The 23,733-nt window shown below is 44.3% G+C and overlaps 1 protein-coding gene across 8 annotated transcripts in view; it reads left to right on the top strand.

The window, feature by feature from the left end:
- TBXAS1 (thromboxane A synthase 1) overlaps positions 1-23,733 on the top strand; it is a 258,727-nt gene continuing 234,994 nt past the window's right edge. For 2 of the 8 annotated variants that reach the window (XM_033514760.1, XM_015628569.2), the window contains exon 1: positions 20,236-20,363. In XM_033514760.1, coding sequence (XP_033370651.1) covers positions 20,264-20,363 — 100 coding nt within the window. In that variant the 5' untranslated portion in view covers positions 20,236-20,263. Of the gene's footprint in view, positions 293-1,470; positions 2,174-8,632; positions 8,788-9,298; positions 9,423-9,475; positions 10,900-11,327; positions 11,404-20,235; positions 20,364-23,733 lie in introns of those variants that run through there. The other 6 variants (XM_033514764.1, XM_015628572.2, XM_033514765.1 and 3 more) reach the window with 6 other exon arrangements.

Below are 23,733 nucleotides of genomic sequence, written 5' to 3'. Positions count from 1 at the left end.
CGGTTGTGCTCTTGCTGTAGGAGCACCAACCCGACGAGCATCATTTTTGTCGGTGCACAGAGGAAAGCTGTAGGTGAAACCACAGGAACCCCCTTTGCCTGACAGGAGCTTTACAAAGGAAGGTCAGTCACCAGGTACCCATTACGCAGGCAAAGGAAGCCGAGACTCATGCAAAGCCTCTGGCAAAGGTGGAAACAAAACCTCGGGCTGTGATCCTGCATTAGCAGCCGTCTGGATCTGCCTGCCTCGAGCTCCTTACAGAAGAGCAGTCTGGGACTGGAGCGGTGAAGAGGTAAGTCCCTTTGTGCCTGCTCTTACTGCTGATCCCCCAAAACGCCGCTGCCTCTTGCTGCGGCTGGTGCCACCCAGACCTCTCCCACCGCAGCACTCGGTCGCAGCAGGGCTCAACACCCGGCTACTCCCACTGATGTCTCCAGGACGAGGCAAGAGGTAACTTTTACTTGGGGATCTCAGTACGAGTCAAGCGCTCCAGCCAGCCTGGCCCTTGTCTCGGGGTGCTGCGGCTGCCTAGGCCGGCAGATAAAAGCAGGCCAGGGAACAAGCCATGCTGACCAGCCGATGGAGCAGAATGGCCATGGCTGTGCTGCGGAGGACGTGATCCCCAGGCTCCTGTGGGCCATCTTGTTTGCAAGGTATCTCCAGTGTTTTGCATGGTTTTTCTCCCTCCCCTGAAAAATGCCTGAAAATACAGGAGAGCTGTCTCACTCTCCATTAGTATTCTGTTTGCGACATGAAGCTGAGGATACATTTTAAATGTGTCGAAGAGTTCCACGCAGGGCTGGTGGAGGTGATTGAGGGCTCAGAAGTGGGCTGGGGTGGCACTGGAAGAGTACGTACAGCAGAGGGAGCAAAATCTGCTCCCTCATCCCTGCTTCATTTTGAGAGTGATCAACCATCACTAAATCTTGGAAAGAAATGGACCTGCCTCCAGCTGGACCACTGGGGAAGTCCAGGCCAGAGGTGGAGGGCAAACATGCAGATGACAGCAGGCACAGTACTTGAACTTATTTCTTGTTCCTCTTTTATTTAGCTGTGGTGACCCTCAGAGTTCAGCTCTAGGCACAAGCTGAAAGCCTCATATTTTACTAAAATGTGTTTCTGGTCATCGTAATTCTGCACTGCTCTCTTCTTTATGATGGAGAACCTTATCTGCTTCCCAAGGCTACTGATGCTTCTGATCCCAGCCTGCCTCCCTGCAGGGGGAGACACAAGAGGAGATGTGGAGAAGTGTCAGAGAGTGTTGGAGAAGAGCAGAGGACAAAACTAGAGGAGCGGGCTGCTACAGGAGCCAGCTTCACTTCTTGGCATTGCATTCTGCTGTAGCATGCCTCCAGGCCAGTCATATCGCCCTCACTTGCCTCAGCTAGAGAATGGAGACAGATGTCTGACACAGTCTCTGCTGTGTGAGACTGCACTGATAGTTTCTTCTCCCTTTCTTTCACCCTAGGCTATCCCATAGGTCTGTGAGATCTGTGTTAACTCCATGTGCTTCAAGGCTGGCATGACACAGGAGTTTAAAATATAAACCAAACTCACTCCTTGCCAGAAGAAATGGAGGCAGGGGTCATCAGAGATGTCTGCAGGACTCAGCATGTGTGGCCTGGGCATGGAAGTGGTGCTCCCTGGCCCTGGGGCTGGCAGGTGGAGCACGAACAGGGACACGGGAACATCCAAACCCGTGTGTGACATACTTAGACAAATGCTAAAGCTGTTGGCTTCAAAGCACAGGTTATTCTGCTCGTCTTCAGGGAAAGGTGCTGAACTTGATGGACTGCTTGGACAACAATTCCTGAATGCCTCTCAGGTTCAATATTGCCAGGGACATTAAAGACTCTCGTCCACTTACAATTTGTCCCAAGATAGGAAAATTAATGGGCATGTTTTCACCAACAAGGACTGTTCTGATCTTACATGTTTTTAAATGTTGTTACCAAATAAAGCCACATTTGGTAAATAAAAACCAGCCCCAACAGGTCCCGACCTCGGCCCCTGACTGGCTGTGAAAACATGGTGCATAGACAATGCTGGTGTTCTGTGGGCACATAGAAGGAACAGGGATTTGCCCAGCTGGCCACAGCCTTCCTCTCCAGCCCTCACAGGAGCCTCCCCCTGAGTGTCTCTTTTGAAGAGGACTTAGGGCATGTGATTGGAGGTAAGCGGATACAACCCTTTGCTCTACTTCCCAAGTACTGTGAACAGATGGGGATGCACTCTGGAGATGGCCCAGCTGTGAGCCTACAACCTTCTTTCCATTTTCCCCAAAACTGGGCATCCGTGGAAGGATGTTACACCCCTGGGTACCTGAGCCAAGGCCAGAGCTGTGGTGTGAACATACCATACGTGTCGGGAGCCAGTTGTCTGCAGCGCAGCTGCAACAGCCCTGGGGCAAGGCCCTTCTGCTGGAGAGATCGTGGTCTGCTCTCTTGGTGCCTGAGACTGCAGGGGGTGTCTGACATTTTGAATCCTGAAAAACTTTCCCACCTCAACAGACTGCCTCGTCTCTTTGTCCACTTTGTGGGAAGATGGCAAAGGAGAAGCACCTTTAAATGCCTCATCTGCAGGTTTTTTCATTTTTCCATCTGCATATTTGGGTCTCCCATAAGCACAGCCCTGGTCTGGGTGCAGGTACATGGCATGCTCAGCTGTGTCATGGAGTCTCACAGCAGCATGCCCAGCTATGTCCAGCCTGGCTACTGGGTGGTGGTGGCAGGCACTAAGCCAGGGAAAGGACAGGTGGCCTTTCTACAGCACTGGGCTGGCACTCAAAGGAGCTCCATTTCTGCTCCACATATGCATATCTTGGTGGTCTTGGCATGTAACTCCTTCAAAAAGGCACATGGTGTTTCACTGGTGTGTCTCAGGGGCCTGCTGGTAACAACCTGAGCCTATACTTAATCGCAGTGTGAGCAGCAGGAGTTACTGTTTCTTGCTGGAAATGGTGAGAGTTTGGGCTTCTTTTTCTTTTCCCTTAGAAATTATTGCAGATTTTGAAAGTCAAGTTTAAGAAGAAAGGCAGATGAGTTTTAAAACACAGTTTTTGGTCACCATTCCCATTTTAGGGGGGTTGTGTGAGTGGACACAAGATGCCCTTTGGTCTCTCGGAGCCAGAAATGCTACAATGGTATCACCTCCTCTTCTTTGGTGCCCCTGATAAAACCTGGCTGTGCCAGGAGCATCCCATGGGCATTGCCAGAGATGCCTGGTGCTAAGATGCAATTTATTCCTCTTTCCCTCAAACCTGGGGAGATCTGAGTCTCTCAGGTTTCTTGATTCAGTGTCCATCCATTGCGTTTACTTCTTTGGAGAGATTGAGCCTAAAACTGTGCTAATAAAAGCCTGTATGGTACATTAAAAACACCACCACCACCACCACCACCATAACAAAACAAAGAAATCCCCCCCAAAAAGCAGAAGAGAAAGGCTGTAAGCACACAGGGTGAGCATGTCCCCTTCAGTGACAATCTTTCATACCTGTTTGTCTTTACAGTGGAGCTGGAGCTGGAATGAAGAAAGTTGTTAATAAGGATCAGGCCCCAAATCTTTCACATTAATCAAAGCAAATTTTTTTTTTTTAAACACCAAGGGAAGGTTTCCCAGTGAAATACACATAGTTGTTTTCTTTTTAAATGTAAATCAGTGAGGGAATGGACAGTTTAATTAAAAGCAAAATTATTAGGTAAGTGCTGAGGGAATCTACATTATTTGCTGGGTACACTCACATATTTTTACTGGTGACTCAATTGCAATTTTTAATTTCTTTCCACCTAGTAAGACTAGCTCAGAGAGTAGCCACTGTGATGTGGAATATTTGGGGAAGGATTTTTCCACGGATAGCCAGAATGTCTGTTCTGTGTGCGAGCTGTGGATGCCCAGGCAGCCTGTTATGGTATGCCCATTACATCTCTGCTAATCACAGAATATTCTGAGTTGTAAGGGACCCACAAGGATCATCATTAGCAAACACTTGCTACAGGCTGCCTCTGTGGCATCTCCTGGAGAAAATCCTGTCCCCTGTGACAGGGATTTTGGGTTGCTGCTAGTGACTGAGGCCTTCAGTGTCACCTATCCCTCCAAACACAAGCCTTTTGCAGGCAGGTGTTTTGTGGAATCCACCCTACCCCTTCCCCTCAAGCCCATGTGTCCCTCCTCCACATGGCAAATGATCAGACAGATTTCCCAGCACATCAGAAAACAGTGTACTGGGCTGGGACTATGCCTGTTTATTTTGTAAGGTTCTGAGGGAAGGCCCTTATCTTTGAACACACACGGAAAATATGCTGCATACTTGAGTGGGGTTGGGGACCGATGGCTCTGTCGCAGCTGAAGTTCAAAACACGACCACAAAAACCTACAGCACAATTATCCCATGCACCAGTAAGTGGGGCTTCATAAGAACTCAGATATTTTTACTCAGTCTGAACATCAGTGGCATAGTCAGTGCAGCTCATGTGATGTAAATGCCCCTTTCAGGGGGTACAAATGGATTTACAGCGCAGGCATACAGAGGGATGAGACTTACTTCCCAGAATGAAACCAGATGATGCTGATAAAGCCCCAGTGGCTTCAACAGATGTACCCTGATAGAGGCAGGAGTGTGGCAATGAGAAACAGGACAGATGCTGAAAAGCGCTCTAGGTACCATGGATGGAGGAAAGGTGCGGTGCAAGCGCACAGCCTGGTCAGTGCCCTGGGGAAGGCAGAGATCTGGGTCACCTCACCCGAGCCCAACACCATGTCTGATCACATTCCTGAGCTTGCTTCCCCATCAGGAGTATCGCTGAAATAAATGCCCTAAAAATGATGTGGCCTCTCCGTTTGAGGGGTTAAACACAATTTCCCATTGTCGAGCTTTTGCAGTTGGCTCAGGTATTTTTGCAGGATCTTGGATCCCTTTCTTCTTGTTATTAATAAAAGAAACTTTGAAATATATTTTAAAGAAAAGTGCTTATCAGATAATGAAATTCTAGCTGTGGTTGTCTTTCAAACAACCAGGGCCATGATTTAATTGGAAGTAATTATAGTCTTTTCTGAAGTATAATTTTTAGGGTATTTTTTCCCCTGACATTTGCAGTGTGGAAATTAAAAATAAAACGATGTCAGAATCACGAGATTTCAATCTGTCTTCAAACAATAATGTGGGCTAGTGTCAGAGGTTTGTCCTTGGCTGGAAGGGAGAAAAACTCACTAAAGAAAATCCTTCTGGTGAAAATCGCCAATAGCACCTACTGGTGCATTTGCTTGTGCTGAGAAATTCCTGAGAGACTCCTGTTTCCCAGAGCTCACTGGAAACCCTCCTACCTCTGCTGCAGTGGGAAAGGGCACATCAGTACCTAGCTCCTGAGAGCAGCACATTTGTGATGCAAGCTTTGTTAATTATTCCACTGGTAAAGCTGTATTAAAAAGGTACACTTGGAGCAAGGAAAAAAATTCCCATTCTTCACAACAAAAAATTAAATGTAGTCATCATATCCTGCTGAAAACAAAGTTATTTCCACAGTTCTTTTCCCAGCCAATATTTTTTTTTTTCAAATTTTTAAACAGAAATTTTTTCAATTTTTTTTTCTTTCTAAATTTTACCCTATTTTCACTTTGCAATTCCTCATCCTCCTTTGGTGAAACCATCAGTGCATCCCCTAAACTTTGACTCATGCTCTCTGTCTTACTGAAAGTGCCATTTCCGTGGGAGGGACAGTCTCTGTCTGCATCAGCTCAACCTTTTTAGTGGCCAGTGGCATCAGCAGGGCCTCGTGGGCAGAGGCTGAGCTCCTGTGTGGCTCTGCTGGTGATGATCTGATGGCCCCTGACACATATGCAGCTCTAAATTCAACCACTCAGTGGACAGGTTGGCTCAGCCTCCTATATCACATTCTCCAGACTTCAAATAATTTCTGTAGGGATGTGGATGCACACATGAGGAATCATGTTGCACTCTGAATTCTCTGCTTCTGGATATGAAATTTTATATCTAATGTCCATTTTCAATCCATTCCTGAACACCAGTCAAAAGGAAAGGAAGGGACTATTTCAGATTAAAAGGTCAACACATAAGAAGTTCCACTCAAGTCTGTGATTCACTGTATAAAGTGCTGAAGAGGACTGTATGAGGGATGCTCAGTTCTGCAAAGTGTGTTGACTTTTTGATGAGGCATTAGGTGAGGTTTCCTATCATTACAGACTCTATGGAGTTATTAACAATATGATTTAAAAGCCAAATTCCAACTGGCCAGTGCCTGCCTGGCCCACTCATGTACCCCACCTCAGTGCTCAGCTTTATTTATTCCATTTCACTCTTCACTTTAAAAATCCCATTGTGTGGCCTTCCCAGTGAAGAGCAGCTATGTTTCATCTCAGACATACCTTCAGTAACAAGGGAAGGGGTTTACCTTTACTCTTCAGCCTTTTCAAAGAGAGGCATTTTATTATATGGGAAAAAACTTTACACTGACTGAGGTAAAATTTTGGTCAGGCCTTGTAAAACAAACTCAGTGACTTTAAAGTAATAAAACTTTCTGTGGCACTTTGCCAGAGCTGATCTTCTATGCTATACTTCAGTAATAAGTACGGATGTGCTGACAGAAACCTCGAGGCTTCCAACCTGTGCTCTGTGTAGAGCCTCAAGGGATTTTCTGGAAAGCAACTGCTTTTCCAAAGATAAACATTTTTATCTCCCTTCCCAAAATGGCCATCAGACCAGCGGTATTTCAAAGACAAGAAAACGTGTTTACTTCCACGTCTTTCATGCTGTCAACAGAAAATATTTGAAATTGCAGGCAAAGTTTCCAAGAAAGCAGAGATGGAGATTTTCTTTGCTTTAAATTTTGGAGTACCTTCCAGCAGTCCTCCTCCTGTCTTTGCACCACTCCCTTGCTCAGCTGGGAGCCTGGAGATCTGAGCCCACGACTTGACCACGGATCTGTCTGGGGACTCTGTGTTTGGGTACTGTGGGCCAAGGAGTACATTTGGTACACACAGTGCCAGCCACAACACAGCCCTGAGCTTGGCCCGAGCCTTCTGGCCAGGGGTGGAAAACTCTTCTAGTATTTACACTTATTTGGCTATGCAGTGGATATTATCCCTTTTTCCAGCCCAGATCTCTATGAGAGCCAAACCTGGCCATGATGTCAATCACTGTTAATGCTGTACCAATAGCTAAGCTCTTGGTGAAAGTTTGACATAAAAACATTGTGCCTTGCTGATTAGTCACAACCGGTGACTATCACAGCTTTAAAAATTGTGATCATGAGGTCTTGTCTTGCGACCCTGCTGCCCACCCTTTTCCCTGCAGAGAGAGAGGAATAAATATTTACTACCTCTCAACACCCAGCCATACTCACCCTTACTGCTGCAGAGTAGTTCATCTAATTGAAATAAGAACATAAGTAAATTGTTTGTCAAGGCAGTTTATTAGAAAAAGATTGCTGTGTCAGGAGCTCCCTCACTGTGAGAGATGCTGTGTTGTCTCTCTTAATATTTAATGTCATTTTAATAATATTTCCCAGTTAGGGGTGCAGGCTGATGCTATACACTAAGCCTGCCAAAGTGGGGAGGAATAAAAGCTTGAGGTCAGCTTAATTCCATTGACTTTTCCACCTGGAGGCTGGGTAAAGAGCAATGCTGCACTTTTTCCGAGGGACTCAGCCACTCCCCGGTACTTCTCTCAGCAGCTTTATCTCAGATTTGTGGGTTTTGCCTTTCACTCACTCAGAATGTCACTTTAAAAGTTGAGGACCACATCCTGAGGAGGTAGAGATGAGAAACCCACCTTTCTGTCCTTTGACAAACCCATTTCTCTTTGCGATGCTGCTCCCCTTGGGCTCGTTAATCAGACAGTACCATAAACCACTGAATTTCTCCTATCTGCATTTGCAGTTACAGCACTCTTGCCTCAGTGGCAAGTCTTGTTTTGAAAACCTCTGGGTTAAATTCAGAAGTGTTTTAGCCCAAAGAGTGGGGATCTGCAGCTTAAGTATCAAAGGCCCCTGCTTGTAAAGCGTCCACCGACGCTGCCTCGGTGTCACCCTCCAGCCCTCACAGACCTGCCTCGCCTGCAAAGCTGCTGCACTGATGGTGCCTCAGTCCCCATGCCATCCCTCCAGACATCTCCTGGCAGCAATGCCCAGCTCAGGCTCTTCCTTGTTGTGAAAGGCTCCTGGCTGAAGGACTGTGGAGTCAGAGCCTTTTGAAGCTGCTGCATAATAAGCTGTATTCTTTACCCAAACATCACTAGACAGTTCAATAATTACATGAACTTTGTAATCAGCCAAACAAGCATAGCCATCTACCTGACGTACACGTAGCACTTGTGAGTAATTTTATATAAATGCCACGTACTTTTGTACTTAGTGCACAGGCCTTGTGCACAAACAGCTATAGAAGGAGGGCCCAATTATAAATAAACTGTCCTTAGTTGTCACTTTGCTGTCTCTGACTTCCCACGCATTCAAATTGTGAGACTGATTCATTTAATCTTACTCTAAAGCAGCAAGCCACAGAGTCAGTTTCCTGACAGTTGTTCTAAAAAGTGTAGCTGAGCTCTCTTAAATTGTCTTCCCTTGTATTATATTTAGACATTGTGATTAGAGTATCTGTCATGATATGCTTTTACTTTAAGGCAGAAGTTCAAGCTGCTTTCTGAAAGCAGAGATGCTCCTGGGAGCCGAAGGGGCACGAATGCTGGGGTTCAGCATTTGGGAGCAGAGATCTTCAGCACTGCTTGTGTTGCTGGCTCCCCTGTACAGCCAACCTCATGAAAACCTGAGCTTTCAAGTAAGTGCAATCTTACTTACCCTAATGAGACTACAGGGAAGGATGGAGGCAGCGAAATACTTAGCGGCTGTTTCCAAGGGTTTTAGAAATTTCAGCTGAGCAATTCTTACAATCTTCCCTTCTCCCTTCCTTCCCTCTTCTCCCCCCCAGATCTTGTCAAAGGCTTGGATGCAAGATCTGGACATTCCTGTCATATGAGCATGGCTTTTATATGTTTGTGTCATTGCAAAGCAGATTATAATGACTACACTTCATGCATTTTACCCTAATTAAGTCAGCGGAGGTTTCAACGCAGATACAAACTTGACATGCAGCTCTGCCCTTGACAATTGCCTACCAAAGAGAATACCTGAAAGCTCTTGTTTTGCAAAATATGCTATTTAATATTTTGTAATGCTTGGGTAAATGCAGTCAGTGAATGTAGAGTCTTCTATGTTTCTATAGTATTGTGGAGGAGGTTATTTGAGTTATGCTCAAGGAGGTTTCCTTGTTCCTTGACTTGCTTTGCCAGAGCACTTGTCAGATACTGAGCTGCAGGTTCCAGCCCTGCTGACCACCATTTGTGATGAGGAGATCCACAGACTCCAGAAGACCCTCAGCCACTGCTCTGATGGCAGGAGCTCTCCAGCAGCCTGGTAAATGTGACCAGGAACTGACAGGCAAGACAAAGTGAAAGACCTGCTGGGCTCTGTGGTACAAGCGAGGACGGGAAGGGCTCTGTGTAGAGGGGGGATGTAGAGAGCAGATGCCACACCTCTGTTGTGTTTTGTTAACCTGAAATGAATAGAGCTGAGGAATTTAACACACTGAATTGAAAGGTGAGTTTCTCCCATGTGCTGTGTGTAGGATGCCTGTCTTCCTCTAGCTGATCTACAGAGATTTGTAAATCTATTATGCTTCCACACACCCTCATAGAAACTTGTGCTTTAGGTTTAGCATGCAGAAAACTTTAGGTCCTTGGTCCATATTCATGTGTTTGTCCAAAAGTGATCGGATTACCTTTCCTTCAAGATTGGTCATATTCCTTTTCCTCAGATAAAACTGTCATGCTACAAGTTTTCCACCATCCCTGTCTCTAGAGAGAATCTTGGAGACTTGAAGGTGACTTTTCTGAAAAATGGTCTCAATAAAATTCCAAAAATACTTTATAATTTGGAGCCTGCTCCTCAACCTCCAGCAGAGATCAAAGAGATCCCAGAAAAAATATTAAGCACCATGCATTCCTGGGAGCTGAGCCTTTGGCTGTAATGAATCAATCAACTACCCTTTTATCAGCCAGATATAAACTGACTTAGGGAATTTTGGAGCCAAAGGCTACTGGTACAAGGCTAATGGTTTAGGCTTTGTTTTCATTAAAAAGTTTGACTCCAAAGGAAGGTCTTTGTTTTCAAAAAGTGTTTTTAACATCTTCCTGTTATTTTCACCCTCAAGCTTGCTCAGCCAGTTGGGTTTGAAAATCTTGTTCTTGCTTCCTAGTGGCAAGATTGTGTGTTGATGGTAGAAATGGGGTGCCAATTACTATCTGTCATTGGTATTTATGGGGTTCCAACTGCTACAGTACTGTGGTGCCAGGTACAACATTGAGATAAGCAGGGAAGTTATTGAATGTGGACTCTGCTCTTCCCACCCGAGTGCTTGGCCCCTTCGACTTGGAGACTTTGTCCTCTCTCCCATGCTCAGATGCGGGGCACCCGAGAAAAAGTGAGGTTTGTGTTTGCTGCCGAGCAGCCCCGGCCTGTGAGCCCAGCCAGGCTGTACCTGGTACCTGTGGCTCCATCATGTCCTGCTTCCATCCCTGATGCTGGCATGTGAGCCAAGGCACCGGCGCTGGCACCGGTGGCACCGGGAGCAGAACCCACAGAGCCTGTGGCCTGCACACCAGCTGCTGCTGAACTCTTTTCCATAGAATGTTTTCCAAAATCCGGCAAACTGTGTCAACTGGGAGAGCTGAAATCAACTGAGGTACTGCTTCCCAGGCTGTGCAGGGTCACAGAAGTGTCCCAGTCAGACAGCACGGAAAGCTTTGATCTCTCTGGAGAAAGAAACTGGCATGACGCAGAGGGCTGCTGGAGCCTGGCTGGCATGAATGGGAAGAATTTCTTCCAGCTACAGGTACTAAAGGGACATTTTGCTTCTCAGACAAACTCAACCCTTTGACCAGCTTGACCAAGGCTGTGGCCAGAGAGTCAGTCTCAGCCTGATTCTGAGAAAAATGCATGCCTGGAACTCCATTTCTACCACTACAGAGAAATTAATATGAACCCACAAGAAAGTGGAGAGGAAATGAAAAAATGCAGGTCATGGTAGCAGCTAGTTCTTAAGTGGGACAGGCATAAATTTCTTTAATGTGGATATAGAAGGGGATGTATTTTGTTCTATTTTTACTTGATTGTGGGAGGCTAAAGGGAAATTTTCTCATAACCTCAAGAAAGAAGTGTTCAAAACTAGTTTTTAAAACGTGAAAATTTAAACAAAAAATTAGAAAGGAAATTGTGATGGAGGATCTGTGTAAAATTTTTTTTCCCCTTCTTTTTGATCAGCTCTGATGGTTCTAACTGATGCCCAAGGAGAAATCTTGATGATTTAGAGATGAAGAAGAAAGGAACTGCACCCTTGGTAAGTCCTGCCTGTGGGACAGGAACCCCGGGACATACTGAAAATGTTTAAATAAGGAATGTGCCATGAACCAGCATTTATCTCCTGCTTACCCTTACATCTATTTCCTTACCCTCAAATTTTCAGGAATGAAAAGCTGTAAGGATCAGTAATTACGCTGAGACTTTTCCTTTATGTATCACTGCTCACTCAAGAATTTCAGGCCATTACACAAATAGCAGTGACGTGCTTGTCAGGGGCCCTTTGAAGCACAAAGTGCCCTTGCTGCCAGTTTGTTTTCCTCGGAGGAGGAGCGGCAGCAGAAGGAGATGAAGGGATGGAGGCTGCAATGCTGGGATGCCCTCCCCTTCCTCGCCCTCCCAAGTCGCTCATGTCCCTCTTGCTTTACCCCCATGGGGGTTTCTGGCCTCACAACCCACCTGAGGCCATTCTTTTGGGATGATAGGGCATTTCCAGATGCTTAGGTGCACCTGGCAAACAGGGAATGGGCACCCAGTGCTCAGTGCCCAGTGCCAAGGAAGCCAGTGATCCTACCCCCGATTGCTGAGAGCTGCTCCATGACGCCAGAAGGTTCACAGAGAGCAAGCAGGGCTGGAGTCAGCTTACACTGACTCCCAAGGACCAGGCAGCAGCTTTCCAGGGGAAAAAAAACCAAAACATGCCCACGTAAATAAAGAGGGAAATAATTATAAATGAGTAATTAACTGAGCAGAAGTAAAAATGGGAAGCTGAAAGACTGAAAGAAAAGAGAAGTGCATGAGATTTTTTGTAGATGCAGAGGCTTGCATTTTACATCTAAAGAAACAGAGGAAGAAATTTAAATGCATATTTAGAAAAAAAAGGAAAAAAAATCTGGTGGGAAATGTGAAAAGAACCACTTTTATGAGGAAGCCTCTGAAGAGACAAAGCTATAAATGCACAGTTCCAAATATCAACCATTTCTTTTTCAACATTACAAAAACCCCAAATAATTCATACTGTACAGAGTTAAAGCAAATTTTTGGAAAAGCACCTGGGAACAATGCTGGGAATTGCCCACCCACTGTATGATTTTTGCTTCTGTCACTGGGCAGTATAAGTGAAGTGTTATTCACTCCAAGAAACATTGCATTCCTTTCTTCTCACCATTATCTGACTTATAGAGGGGTGTATTTATAGAAATCTTCCCAAAGACTGCAGATGCACTGACATCAGTCTTCCAGCACCGTCCACTCAGTGCTCAGTGGGAGGATAAAGACTCCTATCCAGGGAAATACCCTTTCCCATAGAATCATAGAATACTTTGTGTTGGAAGGCACCTCTAAATGTCATCTGCTTCAACTCCCCTTCCACAGACAGGGACATTTTCATCTAGATCAGGTTGCTCAGAGACCTGTCCAACCTAACATTGAACATTTCCAGGAATGGGGCCTCTGTCACCTCTCTGGGCAACCTTTGCCAGTGTTTCACCACCTCCATTGTAAAAAATTTCTTCTGTTTATCAAGTCTGAATCTACATTCTTATAATTTAAAACCCTTGCTCCTTGTCCTGTTTCTATTGTCCCTACTAAAAAGTCAGTCTCCATCATTCTTATAAGCCCTCTTCAGGTACTGGAAGGCCACTAGAAAGAATCCCAGGAGCCCTCTCTTATCCAGTTGAACAACCCAACTCTTTCAGCCTTTCCTTATGGAAAAGGTGCTCCAGCCCTCTAACCATCTGCAGATTAAGCAGAAAATGGCTTATCAGGGAGGCAGGATTTCACTTGGAAAGCTCCAGACTGAAAAACCAGTCTTTAACTTTATTTGAAAGACAAGATGGAAAACAAATCTAAATATGCTTTCTTTGCTCAGCCACCACAAGGTACCTTGTGTACCTTGCTCTCATGTTTCTGGCTGAAAGAACATTCAGTGGGCAATTTTTCACCATATCAAAGTCACCACTATCAAACTCATTCTGGATCCTAAAGAGCCAAATAAATTTGATTGTACTTGTAGAAATGTATATTGGGCAATGATAAAGAACCTAGGCCAGCTTCTGCTCACTTAGCTCTTATGTAGGCAACACTTACATGGATTGCAATGGGGATGGCTAAATGAGGGCTGGATGGGGTAATTGCACTGAGCTGGTGTTGGAGGGGCTGGTGCTTGGAGACCTAATGACATTCCTCAGCCTGGGATAATTCAGAATCCCCAGAGACAGGGCAGCCAGGTACCTGCTGCCTTTTTTTCCAGCCCCATTAGGAGGTAACTAGAGTTACACTGTACAGAAAAGATTCAGGCAATGTGATTGAAAAAAAAAAAAGGAAATAAAGTCCCTTTATGATTCCTCTATGATTTTGTGGCTCTTAGAGCTTGCTGGGTGGTGGGACTGGAAGTGTGGAAACACAGAACACAGACAGATGTTATTAGCTTGACAGACTAGAAACAGGGGTGTGTTTTAGCACTCCATCACTGTTACTGGCCTTTGGTGAGAGTGTCTTTGGCCAGTGTTATTTCCAGGGAGGATTTCTCTGCCCTTATGTATACCCTGCCTGTTGGGCACATGAGAGCTGTGCTATTGAACCCTTCTTCCCCTTGTTTATGTTCCTCATTCCCACACAATCCATAGGCAATGTTGTATAGTGTTACGCCCTTCCCCCAAACTTTCCCTGTTTCAATTGGTGTCACCACAAAGGAATAGATTATTACTGACACTGATCCCAATTTAATCCTTCCAATAATCTGATTTTTCCAAGCCTATTTATATCCTTGAAATGACAGTAGGGTTTAAAGTGAGACAAATACCTGAGCCTAAGTGCTGGTACTATCCACAGCAGTCTGGTCCAGTTTTGACCCTTCAGAATAAAGTGTAACCCCAAATATTATTTGAAAATCCCTTCCCAAGTGTTTGTAGTGCTAGTCTGGTCCCGGGTTCCTCTTTTTGACCAGCTTTTTCACATTACAGGTTTATTCTCCTATACACTAGTATCAAGCTGAAGTCCCAAAATAAGTTTTAAAACTCATATAAATGTAGAATTTCTTTTCCCTTTGTGGATTTTAATAGCTTTCTTGTGTCTGGAAATGATCTAGAAGCAAAGCTTTCATAGCAGCGCAAGAAGTAGAAACCCATTCTAGTTTGTTATTTCATCCAGCAACCTGAGAACTTTTTTTATTTTCCTGGGCTATAAGGTGATCAGACAATGTTTTCTTCCATTCCCAATCTCCTTAAGAAGCTCATTAATGCTTTACATTGAAAATAAAGACAGACCAATCTGAAAACAAAGCCATCCTTAGCGCTGAATATTGTAAATGTGCTTGCTGGACCATTTCCACTATTAGTAACAAATTCATTTTAATATTGCTCCTGCTTCTTGCTAGATCTGCAGAACCTCAGTTCACACGTAGCCAAGGAGTAGTTCAAACAGCAGTCAGCAGGTTTTTGTTCTTTTTTTTCCCACTTTTATAATTCAGTGCAGTGACTTGTTTATATAACCAAATCCTTTTGTTTCTCCAAAAGGGACTTGGCTATTCCACTTGAGCGACAACACCCGTGGAAGGTGATGGTCTATTTTTTCCAAAGCAAAGGCCTCAGTTTTCAGCAGAATTTACAATCCAGTAATAAATATTTAAAGGAATTATAATGGAACTGAAACAAAGAACACACACACACATGTACACATGTGTACACACACACACACACACAAAGACATGCACACTCACAGTCAATTAGTCTGAGGTCATTCTGGGGCAGATGGTGCCTCTGTTCAAACCCTGAGATATTTTGTTTTTTCTGTCAGGAAACTTGGCCACCTCAGAATTTTAATACCCCATAAAAAAACATATAAAAATTATTCTTTACTGTCTATGTAGCAGATTACTCAAACATCAATGTCAAAGGCATTTTCTTCAACAAAATCTCCTTCTGCCCCTAAAATAGTGTAATAAATAGTACAATCCATGCTGATTTCTTAGTATTCTTTCTCAGGTATGAACTTTAGGATATTCAATCATCTCTATTTTATTCTATAACAGACTAAAATAAATTACACCAGAATGGCAGTTTTGGAACATACCAGAACTACACAACTACCATTTGGCTTCAAATGTATAGGTTATTATAAAGCAAATGAGACACTGATGTACTTTTCCATTTACAAAGCTTGGATTTTCCCCTATGGGCATAACACTAGGTGATATCTTAATTAATGATGGTGAAGACAATATATGTGACATAAACAAAAGAGCTGCATTTTAACAATAATAAAAAAGAGAAGAACAAAATATTCCAGCTCTTGTGAGAAAGAATGAACTGGTTCCAAAAAGTAGAATAATGAAAACTGAAAGGCAAAAGAATGGAGAATGTGACGTAGATATTGGAGCTACCTGCAAATGTCTCCCTTTGCCAACCAGAAAGTATTTTATTTTATTTTATTTTATTTTATTTTATTTTATTTTATTTTATTTTATTTTATTTTATTTTATTTTATTTTATTTTATTTTATTTTCCATATCCTTGTCTCTTCATGTGCACTGAATGATGACCTACCAGCAGCACTACCTCTGCATTAAACTGCATGATTAAAATTCTCACTGAACTCTGCCCACCCATCAGAGCCTGCTTGTCCTTTCTTTTGCCAGTGCATGTGCAATATTTGCAAACTGACACACACACACACATATATGTATATATATGTGTGTGTGTGTGTGTGTGTGTCATTATCTGTGGAAAAAACAGGCATTGAGTCTTAAGTGTAAGTGCACAGAAGGGCAGTTTCGCCATGAGGAGGCCTGCTACCTGCAGAGGAGCTACCTGTGCAGAACTGACCCTCTGACACAGCACGCTGAGCTGGACTCTGACAGGTCCTCTTCAAACTGGCAGGTGAACATGGGGTGTTATCCATTCATTCCTGTGTCCAGGGCTAAGCTGGAAGACAGTACTTCTCCATTTCCACCCTATCTGTATTTTTTCACCTTTGGAATCTGGTTATTCTTAGCTCACTGGGTTTAATTTGCTGACCTGACATGAATATATCCATCTTTCATGTTGATCCTGGCTTAAACTCAGCAGAAACACAAGAGTGGAAAACAACCCTTCTGTCAGCTAGAGACAATGACACTGAAATAGTTCAGGAGAAATGGAAGGTGGTCACTTCCATACCTGTACCTTCTATATACCTGTAGAAGGTCTCTGTCTACTCACAGTAATCCACAGGTTAAGAGCAAAAGAGCGGGTGTTTGTGGACATATAAACATAGACATGCAGACACCAGTGGAGAAGTAGAGATAGATGCTTTTATACTCATCAGCCCTCATTGCTGTATGCAGCTCTTCATCGGGAGAGACCTTTGGGATGGATCCGCTGGCCAGGAGAGGGAACGAGAAACCTCCTGCAGGAAAGGGGAGACCGTCTAGTCCAGAAGAAGCTCCTGGGAGAGGGGCAGGAAGGCCTCCCACTCCTGTCGCTCACCATTCCCGTGCCAGCCCTGCTCCATCTGCTGGCAAGAACAATGCGGAGCCGCTGCCGCCTGCCCGCCGGGATCCAGCCCCTCCTGTCCTCCTCCCCAGCCCATTTCATCTGCCACAAGTGCCGAGGGAGAGAAGAGCAGAGCCTCCCCCACACACAGGAGGGAGAACAACCCTTATTTTTGGATCCCTGCTTTCCCATAGGCTTCCCCTTTATTTTAGCCCCCAAGATGTCATTAAAGTTACAAATTAAGCACTGAGCATGCAGTGTATTTACTATCTGATCTGCTGGCTGGGAAGTTTATTCCCCTGCTCACCTGTGTTCAGTCAAACCCAATGGAAATATCCTGCAAGTCCCCTGAGGTTGCACATTGGGATGCTGATGGGAATGGAGTGAGGTGACAGTACCAGCTGCTGCCTCAGCCAAGTGCCCAGGAAACCAGGGTGCAGCTGGAAAGGTGTTCAGGGGAAATGTGAATCCTTTGGTTCTTTCCTTTGCTGCTTGGCACTTTGCAAGGGTATTATTTTGGCTCTGCCTCCATTTTTCCCTTGGCTACTACGTGTTTAAGAGAACAGGCTGAGGAAAGCTCTGATATTTTCAAAATGTGAAAGCAACAAGCAAAGCTTTTGCTATGTATGAGCCTGCATGGCATTGTGAATTTGACTCACTCTTCTCTCTACGTGGAGATGCAGGGTGTTCATAGCTCCCTTATGAAAGGGTCTTTCAGCTCTAGCACCATGGGCATTAAATGTTTTTTATTCTTGTCCTACCTTCTGCTTTTGGGAAATCATCTGCACCTGGAATTTGTGTCTCTCTTCCATAAGGGAAAAGAAGCATGTTCATCCTGCTGTGGTCCTTATATATGGCAAGTCTTCCAGCTCTGGGTTGCAGGTGAATGGGGTGGGCTGAGCTTCCCCACATCAATTGAGTCCTCAGGGAAGAAGGGCAGCCAGCGTCAGACCTCTGTTTACAGAAAGTTTAGTCTCCAGTGGATTTCCCTATTCCAGTGAAACAATAGGAGGGTCTTGTGCTGTATTATCCATGCTTCCTCTTTATTCTGATATTGTCTGTGAATTCTTGCAAATAATAGATGACAGAGACCGTTATTGTTTTGGGAAGTAGGAAGATAAAAACCTTAGATGGACCTTAGCAGTTTCAATAGACTTATTCATGGTGTTTGTAGCTATGCAAGTCAGAAACTAGCAAATTACCTGTTGGAATAAGTAATAACCCTGTGCATTCACTGAAGCAGTTCTTTTACATCTCATTTTTAACTAGAGACTGCCTCAGTCAAACAACTGCTAGAGTTCAAAACAAAAAGGGAAAGCAAACGTAACTCCACTCTTAATGCCATAAGATTTTTGGGAAGCAATCCATTTCAGCTCATTCATGTATCTGCATTAATACAGGAATTCTCATATAAATTGCATGATGGTGATTAATAAATCTTCTATTAATTGAACTTGAAGTAGAAAGAACATCTTTTTTTCTTTTTTTCTTTTTCTTTTATAAACCTGCATTAAAATAGATTATTCAGAACTCTTGGAATGAAAAGTGCTAGGTCAAAACTCACATTTTTCTAGCAAATCTATGAAAACTTACTATAAAAAGTCACATACTGTAGAATCTCAATTGTCCTGGAAGGCTTATCCGGGTTATGACTTAAGTGTGCTATTCATGTGCTGCCAATTTGTTCCAGAAGTACAGGATGAGCTCTAGTGCCTTGCAAAGCAGCTAAACCCTTCCCTGTGCGAGACGGAATCCAGGAGCCATTCAGTGGATTGATTTGGGTACAGAAGTCCTGCAGCTTCCCTACAGTCCCATGCAGAGCTGGGCTGTGTCTCAGAGCTGGAAGACACAGAGCAATGTGGGTCTTCTGAAGTTCTGGCAGGACTCAGTATCTGCCTCTACATCATGTGCTCCTCATCTGGGAAGTCTTCCTCATTCAGAAACCTTGCCCTGCAACTGCACAGAGATGGTCATGGTGTGGTCCTGCTTAGAAGCTGAGAAATCTTTATGGATACCACCTGTCTGGACACTAAAAACTCCTGCATCACCCATGTAGTATTATTTCCTGTTACTTAGGACCTTTCCTTCTCCTTCACCTCAAGTAAAGGGGACCTGTTGATTTATTCATGGGTCTAATACCTACTGGTCCTGGTGGAACTTCTCTGGCTCATTGTACATTAACGTTGTTGATATTTTTTTATGCATATGCAATTAAAAAAAATTGGGCAAAGCATTAAAGCTTTTGCTATATTCTGGACAGATTATGAATTTTTTTGTTCTCTGTGAAGTATTGTTAAAATTTGCTACCCACAAGGATTAACTGCTAAGAGCAGATTTTACTCTGAAAGGAGAACTTTCTCTTGTTTGCACAGCCTTGTGTTAGAAAAACAAACATTCACAGTTAGGTAAATAGGGCCATGCTCCCAAAGGGTTTTTTTGTGAGTTTCATGGCATTCAGTGATCCTATTGATCTCCCAAATTCAGGGCAGCAGTGACTGTGTGAGAAACTTCACCCCCACTTTTCAAAAGAAATGCCTAGCTTTTAGGGAACAAATGCCTAAATGAACACTTGAACACAAGGTAAAAACAGAATATGCAGTTTAGGCTCACCTTGCATCAGTCCATCAAAGGTAGCTTGTGAACTGAAAACCTGAATAGGGCAAACTAATTCAGAATAAAGCAGTGTTAGTGTGAAATACATGTCCAGAACAGGAAAGGGGAGTTACGCAAGAGAAGCTACTCTGCAGCAACACCCAATGTGGATAAGCCCTTAATTACTTTTAAAATCTCATCATTAGTAAGCCATGCTTATAATTTCTAGAGGCCTTGAGTTTCTGGAACAACTGGAGTATGAGATTCAATTGCATGCACTTCAGTGGAGGATACAGTTAAGTATCGGCACGTTTGCAGACTTGAGGCCAGTCATTAACTAATTAGTGTATGGGAACATTTAAGTTTTTCCCATCTGATTTTGCAAAGCTATTCAGCAACAGTTGCTTCTGAGCTTTCACTTTTCGCTTTTTTCCCTTTTCCCTTCACTACAAACCAAAAAAACCCCACCAGAAGCAGAAAGACAATTGGAAGTACACTAAGTTCCCATTTTCCCCTTGCTGGAGACAAAAATATTTGCTGAGTTTTGTGCTTTTTTATTTGTAATGCAGACATACATACAAAGACTTTTTATAAAAGAAACGTATTAAAGGTCTCAGAGCGTTAGCTTCGTTTGCGGCCATGCAAAGCCTCCTTTCCCAGCAAGAGCACGTCAGCCGGAGCTGCTGGGGGTGATGGTGGAACTACAACCCCCAGAGGGCATAGCGAGGGGCAGCCCAGGGGGACGGGGCAAGGAAGCGCGGGGGCTCCTGGGAGTTGTAGTCCCGAGGCCCTGCCTGGCAGCTGTCCCAGCACCTGTCTGTTCTGAGGGAGGCGGCGATGGCTCCGCGCCCCACTGCTGCCCTCAGGCTGCTGCAGGGCAGCTGCGGCTGGCACCCCAACCAGGAACCGCTGCAGAAGGCATGGGAGACCTCTGAAGGTAAGGATCTCCTGGGGGTTTTCTGTGTAAATCCTGATAGGGTCCATCCTAGTCCTCCTTGCCCCGTGCTTGTGGCTGGGAAGCTTTGCCATGCCGTTCCTGTGGCACATCCTTGGGCACAGTGGTCGGAGTTTGGCTTGTCTGCAGTGTCAGCGTGTGGGATCGGGGAGAGGTGCCATTCTCCCCCGCAGCCGTGGTTAGACGTGTTGGCTCCTTTAGGTAAAGCTTAGTGGGACAAATAATCATTCAGTCTTAGAAAAAGTGAGGGTAGGAATCCCACTCCCCTAGAGGGGCTGTAAATCTTTCTCTAGTCAATAATGGTCTTTATAGCATCCAGCTTTTTGTTGAATTTAAGCTTGCTTTTTAAATATGTTTTTTTTTTCCTCTTAAGTTGACTTCCTAGGTCTTAGTAGAGAGAAATTGACAAATACACATTTTGCATATGTGGCTGCAATAGACTCTGCATGTGTACATTTCCTTCTTCCAGTGTATCTGCTGTTTGCTCAACTGGAGGTAACTCCAAGTTTAAGGCTGTTCAGACCACTACAGTGAAAATCCTTGGGAATGCTTCTGTTTTACCCTGCTGCTTAATAAAACAGAGCAGTGGTCAGATAGCAGAGGGAGAAGAAATGGTTTTGTGTGCTTCCTGGGTAAGGTAAAACGCTTCAAACAATTTGGCTGTGATCCTCTGGCAAGCAGGCACCTGGGAAACTATTCCAGCCTTGCTGTGGGTCCTTACACCTGAGTGTAAATTTGCCACATAGCTGTGGTAAATACCTTGCAAAAGGACACATTGCAGACCTCCCAGGGCTAAGTGTACATGAGATAGTAATGCCTTGTGCATAGAGACTTGGTTCAATGGCACAATTATACCCTTGTGGTCCTTTCCCACAAATAATTTACTTATTATTCTGAAGACCATAGATTCGTTGTATGCATTACTTATGGTCAGGGTCACTGGTTCTCAGGTACTGCTTCTGGGGTGAAGCAGCAGGCAATGGGCAGGCTGAAAATTGTGGGAGTAGAATGGGAGTTTTTAGCTAAGGCTACTGGTGCAAGACCCTATCTATTAAAAAAAAAAAGGTGGAAGTGAAGACAGGAGACCCTCCTAGTAAAGGTGTCACCCAAGAGAAGATGTGAAAGGCACTTCTCAGTTCTGCTGGGAATTTCGTTGCCCTTTGCTGTTGGTCTCTGCAGAGGCTGCCAAATGCTGAGCTGAACAGGTCTGGACAAGGAGGCAATTCCCTTCCTGTTGAGAGGCTTGGCAGCTCTGGGTCAGTGTGAGGCACGGTTTTGGGTGTGTGGGGTTTGCACACCATGGCATCAGAACTGCTGTCACACACAAGGGCAGAAACAGAAAATAGAAAAGCTGGTGTCCTTCATGAATCAAACATGCAGAAAGGTTAAACACAGTGCCCTCAGATCTGAAATGAGGATGATACAGCTAGTATTAGAAGTGGTGGTAAGAAGTTCTAAACCTTCTAACAATTAATCAATTTTTGTAAAAATCCCAGCAGCTGTAATGGGGAGGTCTTATGGGCTGCTTTCCAGGTGAAGTTTTTCATGTATCTCATAGGCCGATTATTGGCACTGTTGATATATTTGTAATAGAAAATAACTTATGAGCACATCTGAATTGGAATAAAAAATAATTTTTAGGGGCATCTCAATCTGAAAGACTTCCCTACACATTCAAAAAACTTTATTAAATGTAAACAGCACTAATATGAAAAACAGGGATGATACCTGTGTGCAGCCTTGCTGAGCTTTGAGTGTTTGTCTGTACATGGACAGTATATATGGCAAGTTAAGCCAGGGTGTCAGAACTCCTGCAAGAATGTCTCTAGAGAAGTGTGACGGCTGGGGATGCCGCTGAAACCCTGAGGCAGGGCAGGTGACCAAGGTGGAAGATGGTGATGGAGGCACGAAGCCCTGTGCAGGCAGCAGCAGTGGTGGGAGCCTCTGCCCCCTCCCTCCTGGTACTGAAGGAGGGATGGACCTCCCTACTCTATCTTTCCCCATCTGACAGTCAGGCTGCAATATTTAACACAGGCATGGATTTCCCTGTTTACCCAACATCAGCACTCCTCCCAAACGGCAATTGTGTTGGTTTTGTTTTCCTTTCCTCATACACACCAGAAATCACACAGCGTGGTATGGCTAATGGGATTACATTGACCCACCTCTGCAGTTGCTATTAATATCTGAAGAAACCTCCAAATATAACAGTGGTAGTACGGTTGTCTGCGCATCTTTCTCTTGCCAAACAGAACAGGGTTTTTTTACATTAGCAGATCCAGTAATTACCAGTCCAAATTTTGCTTCTTGGTAGTGTTAAGAAGATAGGGACCAGATTATATACAGAAGACAATATATATAGAATATCTGTTTTTGAATGGGTAGCAAGCTGATTTACAATGTCCTTTAAACAGCATCCAAACAGCCAAGTCTTTTTTCAAAACAAAGAAGGCTGAGGGGGTTTGAGGGGGCTCATGTCTTTCTCTTGCTGACCCCAGGAACATAACCCACCCTTTTCTAAAAAAACTGCATTCAAAATTCAGCCTTGCTGCACAGGCTACTAAATTTCAATTGCTGGGTTTATGTCATCATTGCAGTTGCAGTAACTCTGTAAAACACAAGATGAAAGGTTGCTCTTTCCACTCTGAGCTCTTTCCATCCTCCACCTTTACAGCAAAGGTTACCCTGAGTGCGTCTGTCTGTTGTAAGTGTAGAAATACGTATTATTCATAACTTGCCAAAGTGTATGCTGGAAAAGCTGAATTTATAGCTGTATTTCCTCTCTGCTGGGGTTTTTAGAGTTGTGTGTTTCAGCATTTCCATTATAAACCCCTGTTTTCTGAGGTTTATAACAGTCTTGAAGAGTGGAGTGGTCTTGAACCATAATAGAAAGCGTGTAATGTTGCATTTACAGTACAGCTGTAACTGCACATTAAGGAGTGTAATCTTCTCTGTGTACCCTCACTGCTTCAATAAGGTTCATTGGAGTTACACATACTGAGAGAAAAACAATATTTTATGTTTGGAGTTGGTGCTCTCCATCCACAGAGCTGAGTGCATCACACGAGGACAGAGAGCATCTACCTGCACCAGACTTTCAAAAATTCTTTGCTATACCCTTAAAATACTCACATGCATCTGCGGGGGCCCGTCTGAATTACAGCTCATCATTACCTCCCTTTGTCCCTGGGGATTCCTGAGCTGCCACAGACAGAGCTGGGACTCCTGACGAGAAAGTTCCCCATACCCTGAAAAGGATACATATTCCCTTTTTGTACTAGCCCAGCTATAGTATGAGGCTGGGCTTATCTGCCGCTTGGTGGAAGGCATCAGAAGGTAGGAAAGAAGCTGA

Source organism: Parus major, chromosome 1A (genome assembly GCF_001522545.3).
Source record: "Parus major isolate Abel chromosome 1A, Parus_major1.1, whole genome shotgun sequence".
NCBI classification, from domain to species: domain Eukaryota; kingdom Metazoa; phylum Chordata; class Aves; order Passeriformes; family Paridae; genus Parus; species Parus major.
Note: the sequence above shows the minus strand (reverse complement) of the source record. Positions and strands in the feature narration are given on the sequence as shown.